General features: G+C 26.7%; 2 protein-coding genes across 2 annotated transcripts in view; one reads left to right on the forward strand and one right to left on the reverse strand.

The window, feature by feature from the left end:
- The window catches only part of LOC107449003 (uncharacterized), a 36,896-nt gene extending 26,293 nt beyond the window's left edge, over positions 1-10,603 (reverse strand). Inside the window, exons 1-7 of the mRNA XM_016064395.4 lie at positions 10,440-10,603; positions 9,191-9,264; positions 6,410-6,752; positions 4,510-4,674; positions 3,685-3,920; positions 2,548-2,736; positions 1,641-1,781 (exon numbers count right to left, since the gene is read on the reverse strand). Of these exons, the coding sequence (XP_015919881.4) occupies positions 1,641-1,781; positions 2,548-2,736; positions 3,685-3,920; positions 4,510-4,674; positions 6,410-6,752; positions 9,191-9,264; positions 10,440-10,476 (1,185 nt within the window). The 5' untranslated portion in view covers positions 10,477-10,603. The remainder of the gene's footprint in view (positions 1-1,640; positions 1,782-2,547; positions 2,737-3,684; positions 3,921-4,509; positions 4,675-6,409; positions 6,753-9,190; positions 9,265-10,439) is intronic.
- A 187-nt stretch (positions 10,604-10,790) lies between these two features.
- On the forward strand, positions 10,791-11,728 carry LOC107449020 (ubiquitin-conjugating enzyme E2 N). The gene has a single exon (XM_016064412.3). The coding sequence runs from the start codon at positions 11,004-11,006 to the stop codon at positions 11,448-11,450; it is 447 nt and encodes a 148-aa protein (XP_015919898.1). The 5' UTR covers positions 10,791-11,003; the 3' UTR covers positions 11,451-11,728.
- Positions 11,729-14,715: the final 2,987 nt, after the last annotated feature.

The raw sequence follows: 14,715 nt of genomic DNA on the forward strand, positions 1-14,715 counted from the left end.
TTTATAAATATGTAATGAAAAATTATGTCTCTTACTTATTGTTATTTGATTTATTTTCCACAATTTTAGAATTAAATTAAATCACTCAACATAACTAAAATATCTTTCATATAAGTAACAATTAAATGTATTAAAACGAAAATTAAATAGCAATTTCATGAACAAAAACATTTACATGTAAATATATTACATTTTTAAATACTAGATATCATATAACAAAAAAAATACATATAATTAAAATTAATTTTGCTTTTGAGCCTTTTGTATTGCATATGAATGAGCAAATACATTTGTTTTGAATATGCTTAGATAGTTTCTTTTTTTTTAAAAAAAAGTTTATGCTGTTTTAGTTATGTAGATAAAACTTTCAATATGATAGTCACTGTGTGATGGAAACTAACAAGATGTTCATAACAAATCATAATAATTTTAAGTAATATCTTTTATTATTAAGATCAAACAATATAATTATCCTATTTAAAGCAGCTGTCTCTTGATAATATGAATATTAAAACTAGTTTCTTAATTTTACACAAATACAAACAATAAACTATAGTTAAACAACAATTTTTAACCCAAGCAATATCTTGGTAAATCACATCTTATACAAATTAAAAGTTTTCAAAAGAACAAAATATAACCTTTTAATAGAATTCTGAAAATTGTGATTTTCTTTACTACACTTTAAAACATGTTTTTGTAAAATAAAACATAATACAGACTTTGGGATTAACAACTTATTTTGAAGCAATAGTTAATAAATTACATGTTAATTTTAACAAAATACCTCATGAGAAAATTCATAGGAATGTGCCACAGAAAATGTGTAGATAGAGTATGCTCAATATTTATTCAAAAGAAATTGTTTACTTCAACATATAGTAAGTGATCAAAATAAGATAAGTTCACTGATCTAAGTAGAATTAGAAACTAATCACTATATCAAATCACCTCTTTATATCTAAAAATATAAATTGAAAATTTTAAAAAATATCTTCTTTAAAAATTAGTAATATTTTCTCTTTGGAATATGTTCTAGCAAGAAAAGTTCTTTTGACGAGAAGCAGTTTCAGAGCACAAGACAAGGAACCAAGGCAAAGATGCGACAGATATTTTATGATAGCTTATTTATGCAATTATATATTTTTAAAAATATACAGATTTTACATTCAATATTTTTACTTCAATTTTTATTTCATTAAGTTTTTTTATTGAATGGAATTTTTTAGCTAATATTTTAACATAAATAGCATAAAATAAATGACTTATTGACATAGTAACAATCAAATCAAAGTGAGAAGTTATCATAATAGTAGTTACTTAATAAATATTTTCCTTTTTTTTTCGCTTTGCTTTATAGAGTCTTATATCGAAAGGTTATTTTAAGATAATCGCACTTTTTTAGAATAGCAAAAAGGACAGGCCTAATTATCAAGATGCATAAGAGACCAAGCACCTTGGAACCTAAGTGGTTTAAATTGATACAAATAAAATTAATAAACCCATAATTTTGATTCAGGCTGAAAATTCAATTTAATTTAGAAAATTTATATCGAAGTAAAGAGGATAATTTTTGCATTTAAATTACTCTTCCAATTAAAGAATATTACTAAATGAGATTCATAAAAAGGCATGCTTACATAATCAAAAATTTCCAACCAAGATTTGCAGCATGAAATAACATTAATTAATTTGTTCTTGAGATCAGTAACATGCACACTGAGAAATATTTCTTCAAGAGGAACATGACATGATATGACTGTTATAACAAAGTTATTAACCTAAAAGAGAATGTGATTTTTGAGTTGTAAACAAATTTGAAAGATAAAGGTTACATCCATAATTTAACTCTTTGTGCAACATAGGCAATTTTATAAATATTTTCACAAAATATTGCCAGTTTGATTCCTTTTATTTTGATTAAATATTTATTTTATTTTTTTAAGCATTAATTGTTTTTATAAAAGAAAAGAAAATCCATGTAAAATATCCACTATTTTTAATTTCAGGTTAATTTATTGATCAACCTTTTACCCATTTTATGAGTTGAGTCTCTTATATTAAGAAACACCAGCATGAGTTTGTTTAGGTTTATGTAAGGTAAGTCAAATTTGTAATCCCTGTAAACCAAACCAGCAGTGCATAACAAACTTTCTTAATATTAATAAAAATTTCGTTATGAATTTACTTCTATGTTGTATGTTTATATAATTTTCTATACTTGTCTGATAATAATTTTCCATGCACAATATTAACATATGCTTATATATTATATAAGCACAATATTTACAGAAATCTTTTTAAATTATGAAGAAATGAAAAGTTTTATTGAGAAAAATAAAGTATTACAAATAACAAGGGTCAAGGTAAGCAAGCTGCCAAAATCATTAAGTTTCACAGATTTCCTTCGTGTAAAAACGAAAATCTGTAAATTAAAAATTTAAGACTTGAAGGCGAATTTTGAAAAGCACCGATTTAAAAATCAAAATATGACATATAGTATTAATTACACATAAGAAATGGAATTTTCTTAAATAAGATATTCACCTTTCCAAGTAAGTTCGACATTATAGTGTCTTTATAATATGAAGAGTTGTTCCAAATAATTCTTGTCAAATCCAGTAATTTTGGGAGAATACTAGGAATATCAGTCATTGCAGACTCTCGTAGAAGTACACAAGTATCTTTCAAAAGAGATAAAAATTTGATATTGCTTACAGCAATATTAAACTCAACCTAAAATTAAGCAAATTAATTTAATTTAGATCTATAAACAAAAAAGTAACATACATTTGAAATAAAAAATTTAATAGCTTTATTTAAAAAAGTATAAAAAATTAATGAAAACAACACATAATTATAAAGATAAAGGAGTTATCTTTGGACCCAAATATTAATAAAATAAAAAATTATGTATTACATAAAAATAGCAGACAAACTTTACTATTTTTATTATTGCGTTTTTTGTCTTATTTTTTATTGGTTTTTCTTCATTTAAATTTTTGTTATATTTTAAGCAGTCACATTTTTCCTTTTAAAAAAAAAGTTATAAACATTGAATTTATAGATAATAACAAAAGATAAATTATTTCTCATCAAAAAACGCACAACAAGAAGTTTAGATAAATTATAAATTGAAAACAACTATTATTTATTCTTACATTTGGAGCTCAACAAGAAATTTGATAATTTTTAATTTAAAAAAAATTCGTAGATTTTTAAAAGAATGTAATGTTATTTTAGAGTTTTTTTAACAGTCAAATTCTTGTGGACAAATTGATACAAATATTTCCCGAGCAACCATCTAATCTATTTAATTTTATCAATTGAATTTTAAAGAGAAATATCTGTTAGCCGGACAGAAAAGCAATAAACTTCCACCTTTAGTTCAAGGTTGATTGTTAAAAGGTTGTTAAAATATCGGTAAAAATATATTACTATATCAATAAAAAAAAATATAATTCACAACACTAGTATTTTCAGTAAATAATACTTTAATTTAACACATTTTTAATTACCAAAAACTTAAAAAGAATTATTTGATATTTAGACAAACTTAATTAAAAAAGCAAAATATATACAAACTAACGAGGATCCATATTTTTTTATTTTACTGAAATAGAATAAAATTAGAAGATTACATAATAAAGTATTTTATTTAAATTTTCAAAAAATTTAAATTACCAACAAATTATCTTTAAGTTCAATAAACTTGTAGTATGAGGCTAAGTTTGCTGATTTTAGTGCCTCAATGCATAATTTCACATCATCACGATCAAGTTGAGACAATATATTTTTCAGATCAGAGTGCTTTAATTCCCAAAATTCAATTTCTTCTAAAGGTCCCCTGTTTTCTGCGGTATCAGAATTCCGTTTCATCAAAACAGTTACAAATATCCATATCCACTGCATAACAGCTTCTACATTGGGAATAAAACAATTGATGCTTTTTAAAAAGAAATCATTTTACTTGTAGAAACATTAAACTTAAAATGTAATAAATAAAAAACTACCTTTTAAAAAAATATTGAATAATGTGAAAGAAAGGTAAGATAAAAACTTGAAGACAAAATATTCTAGAGGTAGAAAACTCTTTTTACATATTTTGAGTTAAAAACATTTTGAAGATTGAAGTCTGATAAATTGTATGGTTAAACATTAAAAATAATTTTTAAGAATGCAATTTTTAATTAGTACTAACGAATAATTTTAAATGAGAATTCCTTTTTTTGTAAGAAAATGAAAAATAATAATCGAGCCATTCCACTTCAATTCAGGCGGTGCAGGTCAGGTCATAACAGGGGCGTGTAAAGCAGGTCACTGGCCCTAGGCAACCAGTCACAATGGTCATCCAATCAACAACTAAATAAATACACTAAAATTTCAAATCAGTTTTAATTAATTATGAAAAATTAAGGTTATATGGCATATTTAATCAGCTAATGCCTGAATTCAGATGGATTGGCTTAATATTAAAATGGTGAAAATTATGTCAAGAATAAAGCTAACTTTCTACTTGATTTAGAAGTTCTTTATTATCAAGGATTGTGATAATATCTTTGTGCAACACTTGTTCAGGAACATAAAATATAACTTTGCCAAAAAGTTCATTATTCATATGGAAAAGCTCAGACAAGAATTCTGTTAAAGAATTTTGATAATCTGTTTGAATACCTTTAAAAAAGTTAAGGACTCTAAAAGATATTGCTCATTATTGAAACATTAAAAAAATAGATACTGGTGCTAAAAATTAAGAGAATAGTTTTATTTTGTCAAAAGCTTTAAGACAGGTAGACCTTTTTCATTGAAAGTGGGTATGAAAATAAGTTGATATAATTCGAAACAAAACACCCAAGAATAATAATGGACACGAAATTTTTGTGTGTAACATCCAATGTAGTCCAAAAGTATGAAATAGAAGTTACAAAATCCAAATTTTGGGGTAAATTAAACGTTTACAATGGACTGTTTTCAATTTGGGGGATATGAAATGTTTACAAGCCTCTCAAACTATCAAAACCAGTGTGTTATAATGGTGATTTCATGGAATTGGAGGCAAGTAGGGTGCCCTTAATCTATACTTTAATATGAAAAGAGCCAGAGACAAGCTACCTATACTTCAATATCTGAGAAATCAACTGTTATGGCAATGATGTTTAGATGGCTTAGTCAAGCATCATATTGGCTATGGCACACTAATAAAAGTTTTTGAAAGAAATTGTAACTTGTGTAGGGTACAAGGATGTTATCTTGAAACCTCATGCTTACCTTTCCGTATTTCAATTTTAGTTTGTTTACTCTTTCAGGAGTACAGATAACTGTAATTTTCTTTTCAATAGACAACAATTCTTTTAAAAGCAATTTTTAAAAAAGAGTATATATTTGTTGCATGAAATGACCAACAAAGTCTTTAGATCTCAATCCTATAATGTCTATCTGCAATGCTTTAAAAAAGGCAGCTGAGACTCGCAATCCTTTTTGAGAGCCAGCCAGAGCAGAAAACAATATGAAAAAAAGCAATTGATACAAGAATATTTGAACTGCCTTCCTTCCTTCACAAAATCACAATGTAATGATTGTAAATCATTGAATATTAACTGAGAGGATAATAAACCCTTTCTTAATCAATTTGTTTGCTTGAAACTGTAACTCCAGTTTCATCATTCCGACTCTGATAGTTTCTACCTCTGATAGTTTCTACACACAAGCATGAAAATGCATTTTAAATGTTGATTTAACCTTTATTTCTATATAATGGAATGTATTTAGCACTAATAATAGAATTTTTATAGTGGACAGGAGAAAATTATAGGTACATCCATATTTGAATGTACATCTATTTTGAATTGAAGAATTTTTTGAATTTTGAATGAACAGCAAACATGTGAATGACATTCAGTAAAAGCTTTTTTTTACACCGTTATTTGCTTTAGAAGAGCCTTACAAGTTAAAACTTAAACAACCCTTTTTTTAAAGAAATCACAAAATTTTTCAATTGGTGAGAAGAGTGACTGGTGACTGGATCGGTGACTGGATAATGTGAAGATAATTTGGATGATAAAAATATAGTCAGTAATTTTTTAGGAACAATTTAAAATGCTATATAAATACTGAACTTCCAAACAAAAATATAATAAATTTTTTATAAGTTAAAAGAAAATTATTAAACTGTTATGGCTTGTTATTGTACAATCAATAACCGAAAAAGACCTTATTAATAACAATATCAAATTTACATTATGATAACACAAATAATAAAAGTATTTCCACAATCAAATAATTTAATAATTATCTTGATCAATTACTAATTTCAAAAGCTAACATTTTATTTCAAATGTTATTCATTTTTTTAAGTATAACTGCCATTAAAAAAAAAAACTTAAAATATATATGTAAACCAAAAGGATACATTTTGACCAATCTTGACTTTTGAAAAACACAGGAGCATATAAATGTGAGAACAAAGAATATAAACTTTCAAATATAGGTGCTTTGACAGTTCCAAATAATAACTTGGTGTTATAATCAGATGAATAAAGTTTTTCAGGGAAGGCTTTAATGATCCAAAATAACTCTGTTACATTTACCCTAGGAACGTCACAGGTAACAAATAATTTATCATCAGAAAAATAACAGCTTAAAATAAGTGATTCTGGATCAATAACAAATTGCCACAAAAGCTGTTCATTTTCTTCATTCCAGAAATTTTCTATATTCAACTCCAATGATATAATGTTTCTTAAATTTTCCACCTTAAAAAAAATAATCATAAAGTATTGCAAATTAATGGAAAAAATTAGAAAAGAAGTTAACCAATATAGAGTATAAAATTGCCAAAAGCAGAAAAAAAGTTCTTCCTTGGTTTTGCATTATAATATAAATAGCAAGATGAAAAACCAACTTTGCAGTTCTTTAAAATTTCTTCAATTGTATAAAATTTTTACTGGGAAAATTTTCATTTAACATTAGTAGCATAAACAAGCTGTCTAGGTCGCCAATTAAAATTGATCAAACGCACCATGAGCACACATACACTATCGTTTGAAAACCCTTGTATTGGTGACGGCTCTAAATCAATGTCAGATAAATATAGAAGAATATTTGCTTATTCAATTTATTATTTATTCTTTATTATTTACTGTATGAAACATGCAGCCAAGTGTATATAATATTCATTACAAAGCATATATATTTTTCATTACACATCTTTTTTATGAAATTTTTTTAAGAAAGATCAAGTTAGTCAATAGGAATGATTTAAAAAAGTTAATGATGTAGCAAATTTGTTCATTTATTTATCTTGAAATTATATATTTTAGAGAAAGATATATTTATCTTTATGTTTTTGATATATGTTTTTATCCACAACACTTCAAAATTTTGAGATTAAAATCATTTATACTATAAACATCAGATATGATTCAATTCACATACTGTTTTCAGGTATGAGAAATAATAACTATTAAAATCATTTTTTCTTCCCTCATTTCAATGGACTTACTCAGTTATATTCTAAAGAAACCTTTAAAAAAGCATGTGTCCAATTTTAAATGAAAACAAATATTTATTACCATGAACATATTTTAAACATATTGATATTATAAGACAATTTATTTTTTAATTTACTTGTTAATTTAGGCTAACCAAAACATATGCTTGGAATGAATTATAAAAAAACTAATTAGGTTTCTTTTAAACAGAAAAAAATATTGCATGAAATACTGTATGGTGCGCCAAAAATAAACAGATCACTCTGATTAACTTTTGATCTAATGATTGGATTTTTATGTTCCAAGACTCAACCTTAATGACTTAAGGTGGTGACCTCAAATATGCTAATTAATAAGGGCAGACGATATTTTAAGTTACAAAAACGTATTTCTCTGAATAAACATTCCATTTTTTTGATAGATTCGGATTTTTATCTGTCTGGGAAATATGGTCCCAATAGTTTGGTCAGGAGAAAGCTCCAAAGTTTGTAGCCTGTAATGTTAATTTTACTTTTTGGTTATTTCGCTATATCTCAAGAACTTTTTAAGAGAATTAAAAAAAAAATTTTTTACATAATTACAAAATACGTTTATTCAAAGATTTTATGCAAAATATAACTTTCAGTAAATATTCGTTTTTTTTTTTTTTTTTATTCAAGAATAAAAATTTCTATGNTTTTTATTTATTCAAGAATAGTCAAAAAAAATTTGAAAGTAAGGTACACAATTTTTTTATATCATTTTAAAGAATGTAATTTTACATGTCAAAATACAAAAGTTGAGCAAAATCGGTCAAACAGTTCAAAATTTTAAAAAAAAGTCAGATATTTAAATTCATTTTCTCGATTGATTTTGAATAAGTTTTCTATTTCACCATGAAAATTACATTCTTTAAAATTATGCAAAAAATTGCATGCCTTACAATTCAAAATTTTTTCGACTATTATTAAATAAAATAATAAACAATAATAAATAATTATTAAAAAATATTTTTTAACAATTACTTATTATTGTTACTAAATAAATTAATAAAAAAATAATGAATACTTACTAAAAATTATTTTTTGCATGGAATTATCTTGGAGATAAACAAAATTTTTAATTGTGTGTAAAAACTTAACAAGATATGGAGAAATACACAAAAAGTAAAATTAAGATTTGGGAGTCTAAAATTTGAACTACTCTCTCGACTAAACTATTAGGTTCAAATTTCCCAGATTGAGGTAATCCCTTATAATTTGGGGGTCAGAAATCCGAATCCGTCAAAAAAAGGTATGTTTACTTATAGAAAGTATGTTTTTGTGTCCAATTATTAATTAGCTAATTTGAGGTCACCGCTTCATGTCATTAAGAACATGTCCATGTGTTAAGTCCTAGAATGTGAAAATCCAGTCATTAGATCAAAAATTATTCAGAGTGGTCCTTTTTTCCATTTGAGTACTGTACATACAAAATTTATAGCTTAAAATATTGCCTTGTTTAATTAAATAATAATACATGATTATTTTTGTTTAGTTATGGATATAAACATATTTTTAATGAAGAAAAAAAACATCCCAGTCACTTCGTAGTAATATCAAAGAGGTTTTTATAGAAATGGCACAAAAAAAGAACATAAACATCAATGTCACTAAGAAAAAGAGAACTGCAAAATCAAAGTTTAAAAGCTGGCTAAAGAGAAAAATAGATAAAATGCTTACAACAATTGCTAAATCATCAGATGTGGAAAAGTCAATAGTATCCAAATCAGCCAAAGAATATTTCCTCACACGACCTTAAAAAATTATAAACAGATATAGTAACTAACGTAGTGCAAAAATGAAGCAATGGAGCAAATTAATTCAAATCATTTACAAATTTAGAAACAATTCTTTTTCTTTTAATTTCAAATTTAGAAGCAAATTTAGCATGGATAGGTACCAATATAGGAATGCACTTAAAATCTTTTAAGATTTGACTGATCATGATCATTAATGAAAACATATGCTTTCAGAAACAAAAGCTTTTTTTTTATTTTTCTAAACTCCCTTTGAAGTTTGCAAGCAACTGAATACAGCAATTTGAAAAATAGATGTGTTTACAAAATCTAATATTTCTGACTATGCACTTTTCGAAGAGATTTCCATATTGTGATCTGTGGCAGAATAATCACCAAGTTTTGGCAACTTCCGGGAAGTGGCTCACAAGAAACTAAAAAATTACAGAAGGGGACCAACTCAAAAGGTATAACTCCTAACCACCCACAGGCAAAAATCTACATGTTTTTTATATTTTTAAAAATTTGCTACCTTAAAATTTATTGGGCACATTGGCGATTTTAGTTGGGAGATCACGATAAGGAAATATCCCCCATTTTTCAGTTGCATTATTTTTATATTATAGTAATGTTTTTTAATTTAAAATTTCATGTGTAAGATGTTAGATTTAAACTTAAACTACTTGATCCTCACATTTTTTTAGGATAATAAAACAGTGCCAAATTTTTGTTAAGAATTTTCCGCCTGTTTCATTAAGGAATTTTAGCAACTATGTGCTATGAAAGCAAATTCATTTAGTTATTTATTTTCTTAGTTATTTCAATGTGATTAAGTTATTTCAATGCTTTAACTATTTAAATTAAAATTAATAATTTTAGAATTTTCAATCTTTTGCATATTTATCCTTTCGATGGACACTTAACTCTGAGACATTACTTTTTTAATTGCAAAGGTTAATCCTAAAACAAGAAAATAGTTTAATATATCGAAGTAGGGTTATGAACACTTTAACATTATTATGTAATTTATAATGAATGAAACAAGCATGAAGATAAAATCACTGTAAGATAGCAAATTTATATTTCTTCCCATCAATAACTAGCTAATTAGAATAAAATGCAAAAGACAATTCAATATAAACTAATAATGTTCGAAATCAATAAAAAAAATGCTATATTTTATCTTCAATCACTTATATCAACAGTTGGAATGTTCAAATGAGAATCCATTTTCTTTTGTCAGTTACATCCTATAACTTTAATTTAAAAATAGTAAAACATTCTGTGCAGAATACTATTTAAATTGCTTAAATTCAGCTCCGCAAACTTCCCACCTTACCTTATGTGTTACTATGGTAACGGACACGGTTGAGATGTAACATGTATTTTTAAAAAATAAATAATATTTCTATGTAATGCTAACTAACTTTTGTAAGAATTTTAACAGATGATTTTTACTTAACTATATTTTAAAAGCCAACGCAATATTTTTTTTTCTTAGTAATTTTTATTATAACATATATTTTTCAGTAAAAGTAGGCAACACCTTTAAAAACTCAGCTACACAAAAGTTGATGTTGGCCGATCACCGGAGGTGTTGAAGTTTTTGAATGTCAAGTCAATCTGTGTTAAAGAAATTTAATTGATTGTAAATAAACACTACAGCAGATTGATCATTTCAGAGCATCATTTATTATTTGAAACCTTCGTATTTTTAACGCACAATTTTATTTAAATAGAACATTTATTTGTCCAAAATGTCAACTCGCCGCATCATGAAAGAAACACAACGCTTGTTGTCAGACCCGGTCCCTGGAATTAGTGCTGTACCCGATGAAAACAATGCTCGGTATTTTCACGTTCTAGTTGCCGGACCTGAGGGCTCTCCGTTTGAAGGGGGAATATTCAAACTAGAACTTTTCCTGCCAGAAGAATACCCCATGTCTCCACCCAAAGTTCGATTCATTACTAAGATTTATCATCCTAATATAGATAAACTTGGTAGAATCTGTTTAGATATATTAAAAGATAATTGGAGTCCAGCTCTTCAAATTAGAACTGTTCTTCTGTCCGTTCAAGCCCTGTTAAGCGCACCAAATCCAGATGATCCATTAGCTAATGATGTTGCTGAGCAGTGGAAATTTAATGAGCAAGATGCTATCAATATAGCTAAAGAATGGACTACGATTTATGCAAAAAAGTAAACTGTGATTGCTATTATGCCTCGTCTAAATAATGTCTTCTGCTTCTGAGCAGTTTTATTGGTTTTGTTAAGTTCATATTTGATTTATTTGTAGAAGTCATCAATGAACACTTATCTGGTGAATGCATTCAATGTGTTTTCCATTTCTTTGTATTGAATTATACCAATTTCTTATCAATATTTTGATTTATTCGTTTTCTCTTTATATTTAAATTATCTGAATAGACAACAAAAGTTCATGCAAAGCAAATGTTAAATAAAAATAGTTATTATTTCTTATTAGTCATGTTGCTTACTAAAAAATTATCTTAAAACTTAATTTCTCTTGACTTGTGTTTTATCACTTCTCTTTAGAAAAAAAAGGATATTTTTGTATCGAGATGTGACATAACTATAATCGCCAAAGTATCCGAATGAATTTACTTGCTGTTTAAAAGAAAAAAAGTTTAGAGATTTTCCTGGTTATATCCTTTCAGTTGGTCTCCTGTGATGTTTTTTAGTTTCTTGTGGACTGCTGCCTGGAAGCTCACAAATCATAATATGGAAATCTTTCTTAAGCAATGCTTGAAACAGAATTCCAAAGAGTTTGAACTCAAAGCTTAAATTTTAATAATTAACAATTATTGATTCCTAGTAAAATTTATCTGAGCGTAGATGTATAAGTAATTTTTGTTAATATATTTCTATAATTTTGCATTATTATATACTCTTGTAAGCCCCGTGGCAGAATAGCAGTGACACGGCAGAGAGAACGTTGCAGAAGGATTTTTCATTTGAAAAGCTAAAAATTATTTTCTTGTAGAAAAAGCAATTTTCTTTTCTATACAAATTTACACATAATATTTTAATGATTCATTCAAATAATCACTTTTTGACGCGGTCAATTTACGCCGATAGTATTGTAGATCGATGTAATGTTTCGATTGTATTTTTGGCAGTTATTGATATTGGTTTTCATGTGGTTTTTAAATATCCCGATATATTTCAAACAATATGGGAAATTCGAATCGTAAATTTGAGTATTTACTTTTTAAGGCAATGATTCTATCGAATTTATTGATTTTATTCTATCGAATGCTATTGATTTCTCCATAGTAGTGAATATCCCCCCAAATAAAATTTGTGAATATCACTCATAATATAGGAATAAAAATATTTTACATGTTCAAGTTAAAAAATATATAATAGTTTTTTTTTTTTGTTATTTTAAATTAATAATGTATATATTTGTTATTATTAAAAATATGTTGTAAAAAGATATTAGTGCTAGAGTTTTGTCGCAGATAGCTCGAAAAAATTCTGCCTCAGGGCTTGTAAGGCAAATTTACTTTTTAACAAGGAGTAAGATTAAATTAGTGCTGAAATCAGTTAATTTAATATATTTTTACACTCAATTCCATCATGGTATTAAAATAATACACAGTAGTATGGCAATTTTTTTTTTTTTTTAAATTTTATGGGATCAAACAAATTACATGATGGTATATATATGGAATTCTGTTATAACAGAAGCAAGGAATTTATTTTTTTTCATTGAAAGATACAATACAATGTAAATAATGTCTATACAAGTCCTGTTATTGTTTTAATTCAGCAAAATGAAAAAGCATAGGTATAAGGTTATTATTTTGAAGAAATTAACTCTACTACTTTTACAGAACAAAGGAGAAAAACTTAACATTTTACCTTCCTCATTTCTTTATATTATAAACAATTTGAACTGTTATTTCATTTATGTCAGGGTGTCAATAATTTAAATAACAATTTTGATGACTGGATTTTTTTAAAAAGAATCTTTTACATAAATAAACAACAGTTACGAGATAATTTGTACTTCTTTCGAACATAGTAACCAGCCAGGGCCGGGCGGCCGCCCGGAGCGCAATGACCTAGGGGCGCCAAAATGATAATTAACAAGATTGAGAGGCGGCAGGCGGAATTTATCATTTCTATTTCTAAGCACATAATTCAAATAATATAATATATTTAAACATTAAGGCAAAACCTAGTTGAATTCAATTCAACATGACGAAACCACTCAACCCCCGCCTTTCAAGAATTGATTGTATTTTATATAATATTTTTGGTCTAAATAATATTTTGGTCTAAATAATACTTTGGTTTATATAATATTTTGGTCTTTTTGTATAATATTTTTGGTCTAAAAGACATGCCCAGAAATGAGCTACTGGCTCATTGCAAAGATTTGGAAATAGTTTTAACTGATGGAAATTCAAGCGATCTTAACGCCCTGGAACTAGCCGATGAAATAAGCATTGTTTCGTCATTATTAACAAAAAAGGAAACCCCTGTTGAAGTTCTCAAGTTTATCGCTACACTTAAATTAGCACCAAACCTCAGCATAGCATTAAGAATCCTACTTACATTGCCAGTCACTGTGGCTTCAGGGGAAAGAAGCTTTTCAAAACAAAAAATAATAAAAAATTATCTCAGAACGATGCAGACGCAAAATCGTCTCAATGGATTGGCAATGATAGCTATAGAACACCAAATTAGTGACAAATTAGACTTGAAATCACTGGTTCGTGAGTTTGCTGAAAGAAAAGTTAGAAAAAGGGCATTTTAATTACTTTGGTTAGTTAGAATTTATTTATAATATGGGATATTAGTTTAGTTAGCATTACTACACTTTAATCTTTGTTATTTTGCCGTAAATGCTAAATTGCTTATCTTGTTATCTGTTGCTTGCGTTTTTAATAAAACGTTTTTTTTAATATTTTTTTTCAATGTCTTCTTGACTTTCTGATATGGTCGCATGAGATTTACTTTAAAAAAAAACGGGGGGGGGCGCAAAATTAAGGTTTCGCCCGGAGCGTCAAAATGTCTAGGGCCGGCCCTGAACCAGCCTAGATCACTTACTTCAAAAATATTACAAACCATATGAAATGTAAAACTATGTTTATATATGAAAGTAAGCTGTCTTTTAGCCAGCACTATTGCTTAAGCAGTGTGAAACTGAAATATCTTGTCACTTTAAATGGAATGTCTATGGTGACAGTTCGCAATGTGCTGTTAGTCTGAAATCTTCATAAAAAATTTCTTGTTTTGGAAAACCGTTAAATAGGTTTTAAATAGTTAGAATATAAAATAGAATCATAGTAAGGTAATAAGATATGATCTGAGAAAGAAAATTTAATAAGCTTCTGAAAATTCTCTTAATACTGACTACTAACAAAAAGAAATAAATGCAATGATATGTAGAATGTTGGATGTCATGCGTGTTTGATTTAATAATTTCTCATGTA

The sequence above is a fragment of the Parasteatoda tepidariorum genome, chromosome 4 (genome assembly GCF_043381705.1).
Source record: "Parasteatoda tepidariorum isolate YZ-2023 chromosome 4, CAS_Ptep_4.0, whole genome shotgun sequence".
Taxonomy (NCBI): domain Eukaryota; kingdom Metazoa; phylum Arthropoda; class Arachnida; order Araneae; family Theridiidae; genus Parasteatoda; species Parasteatoda tepidariorum.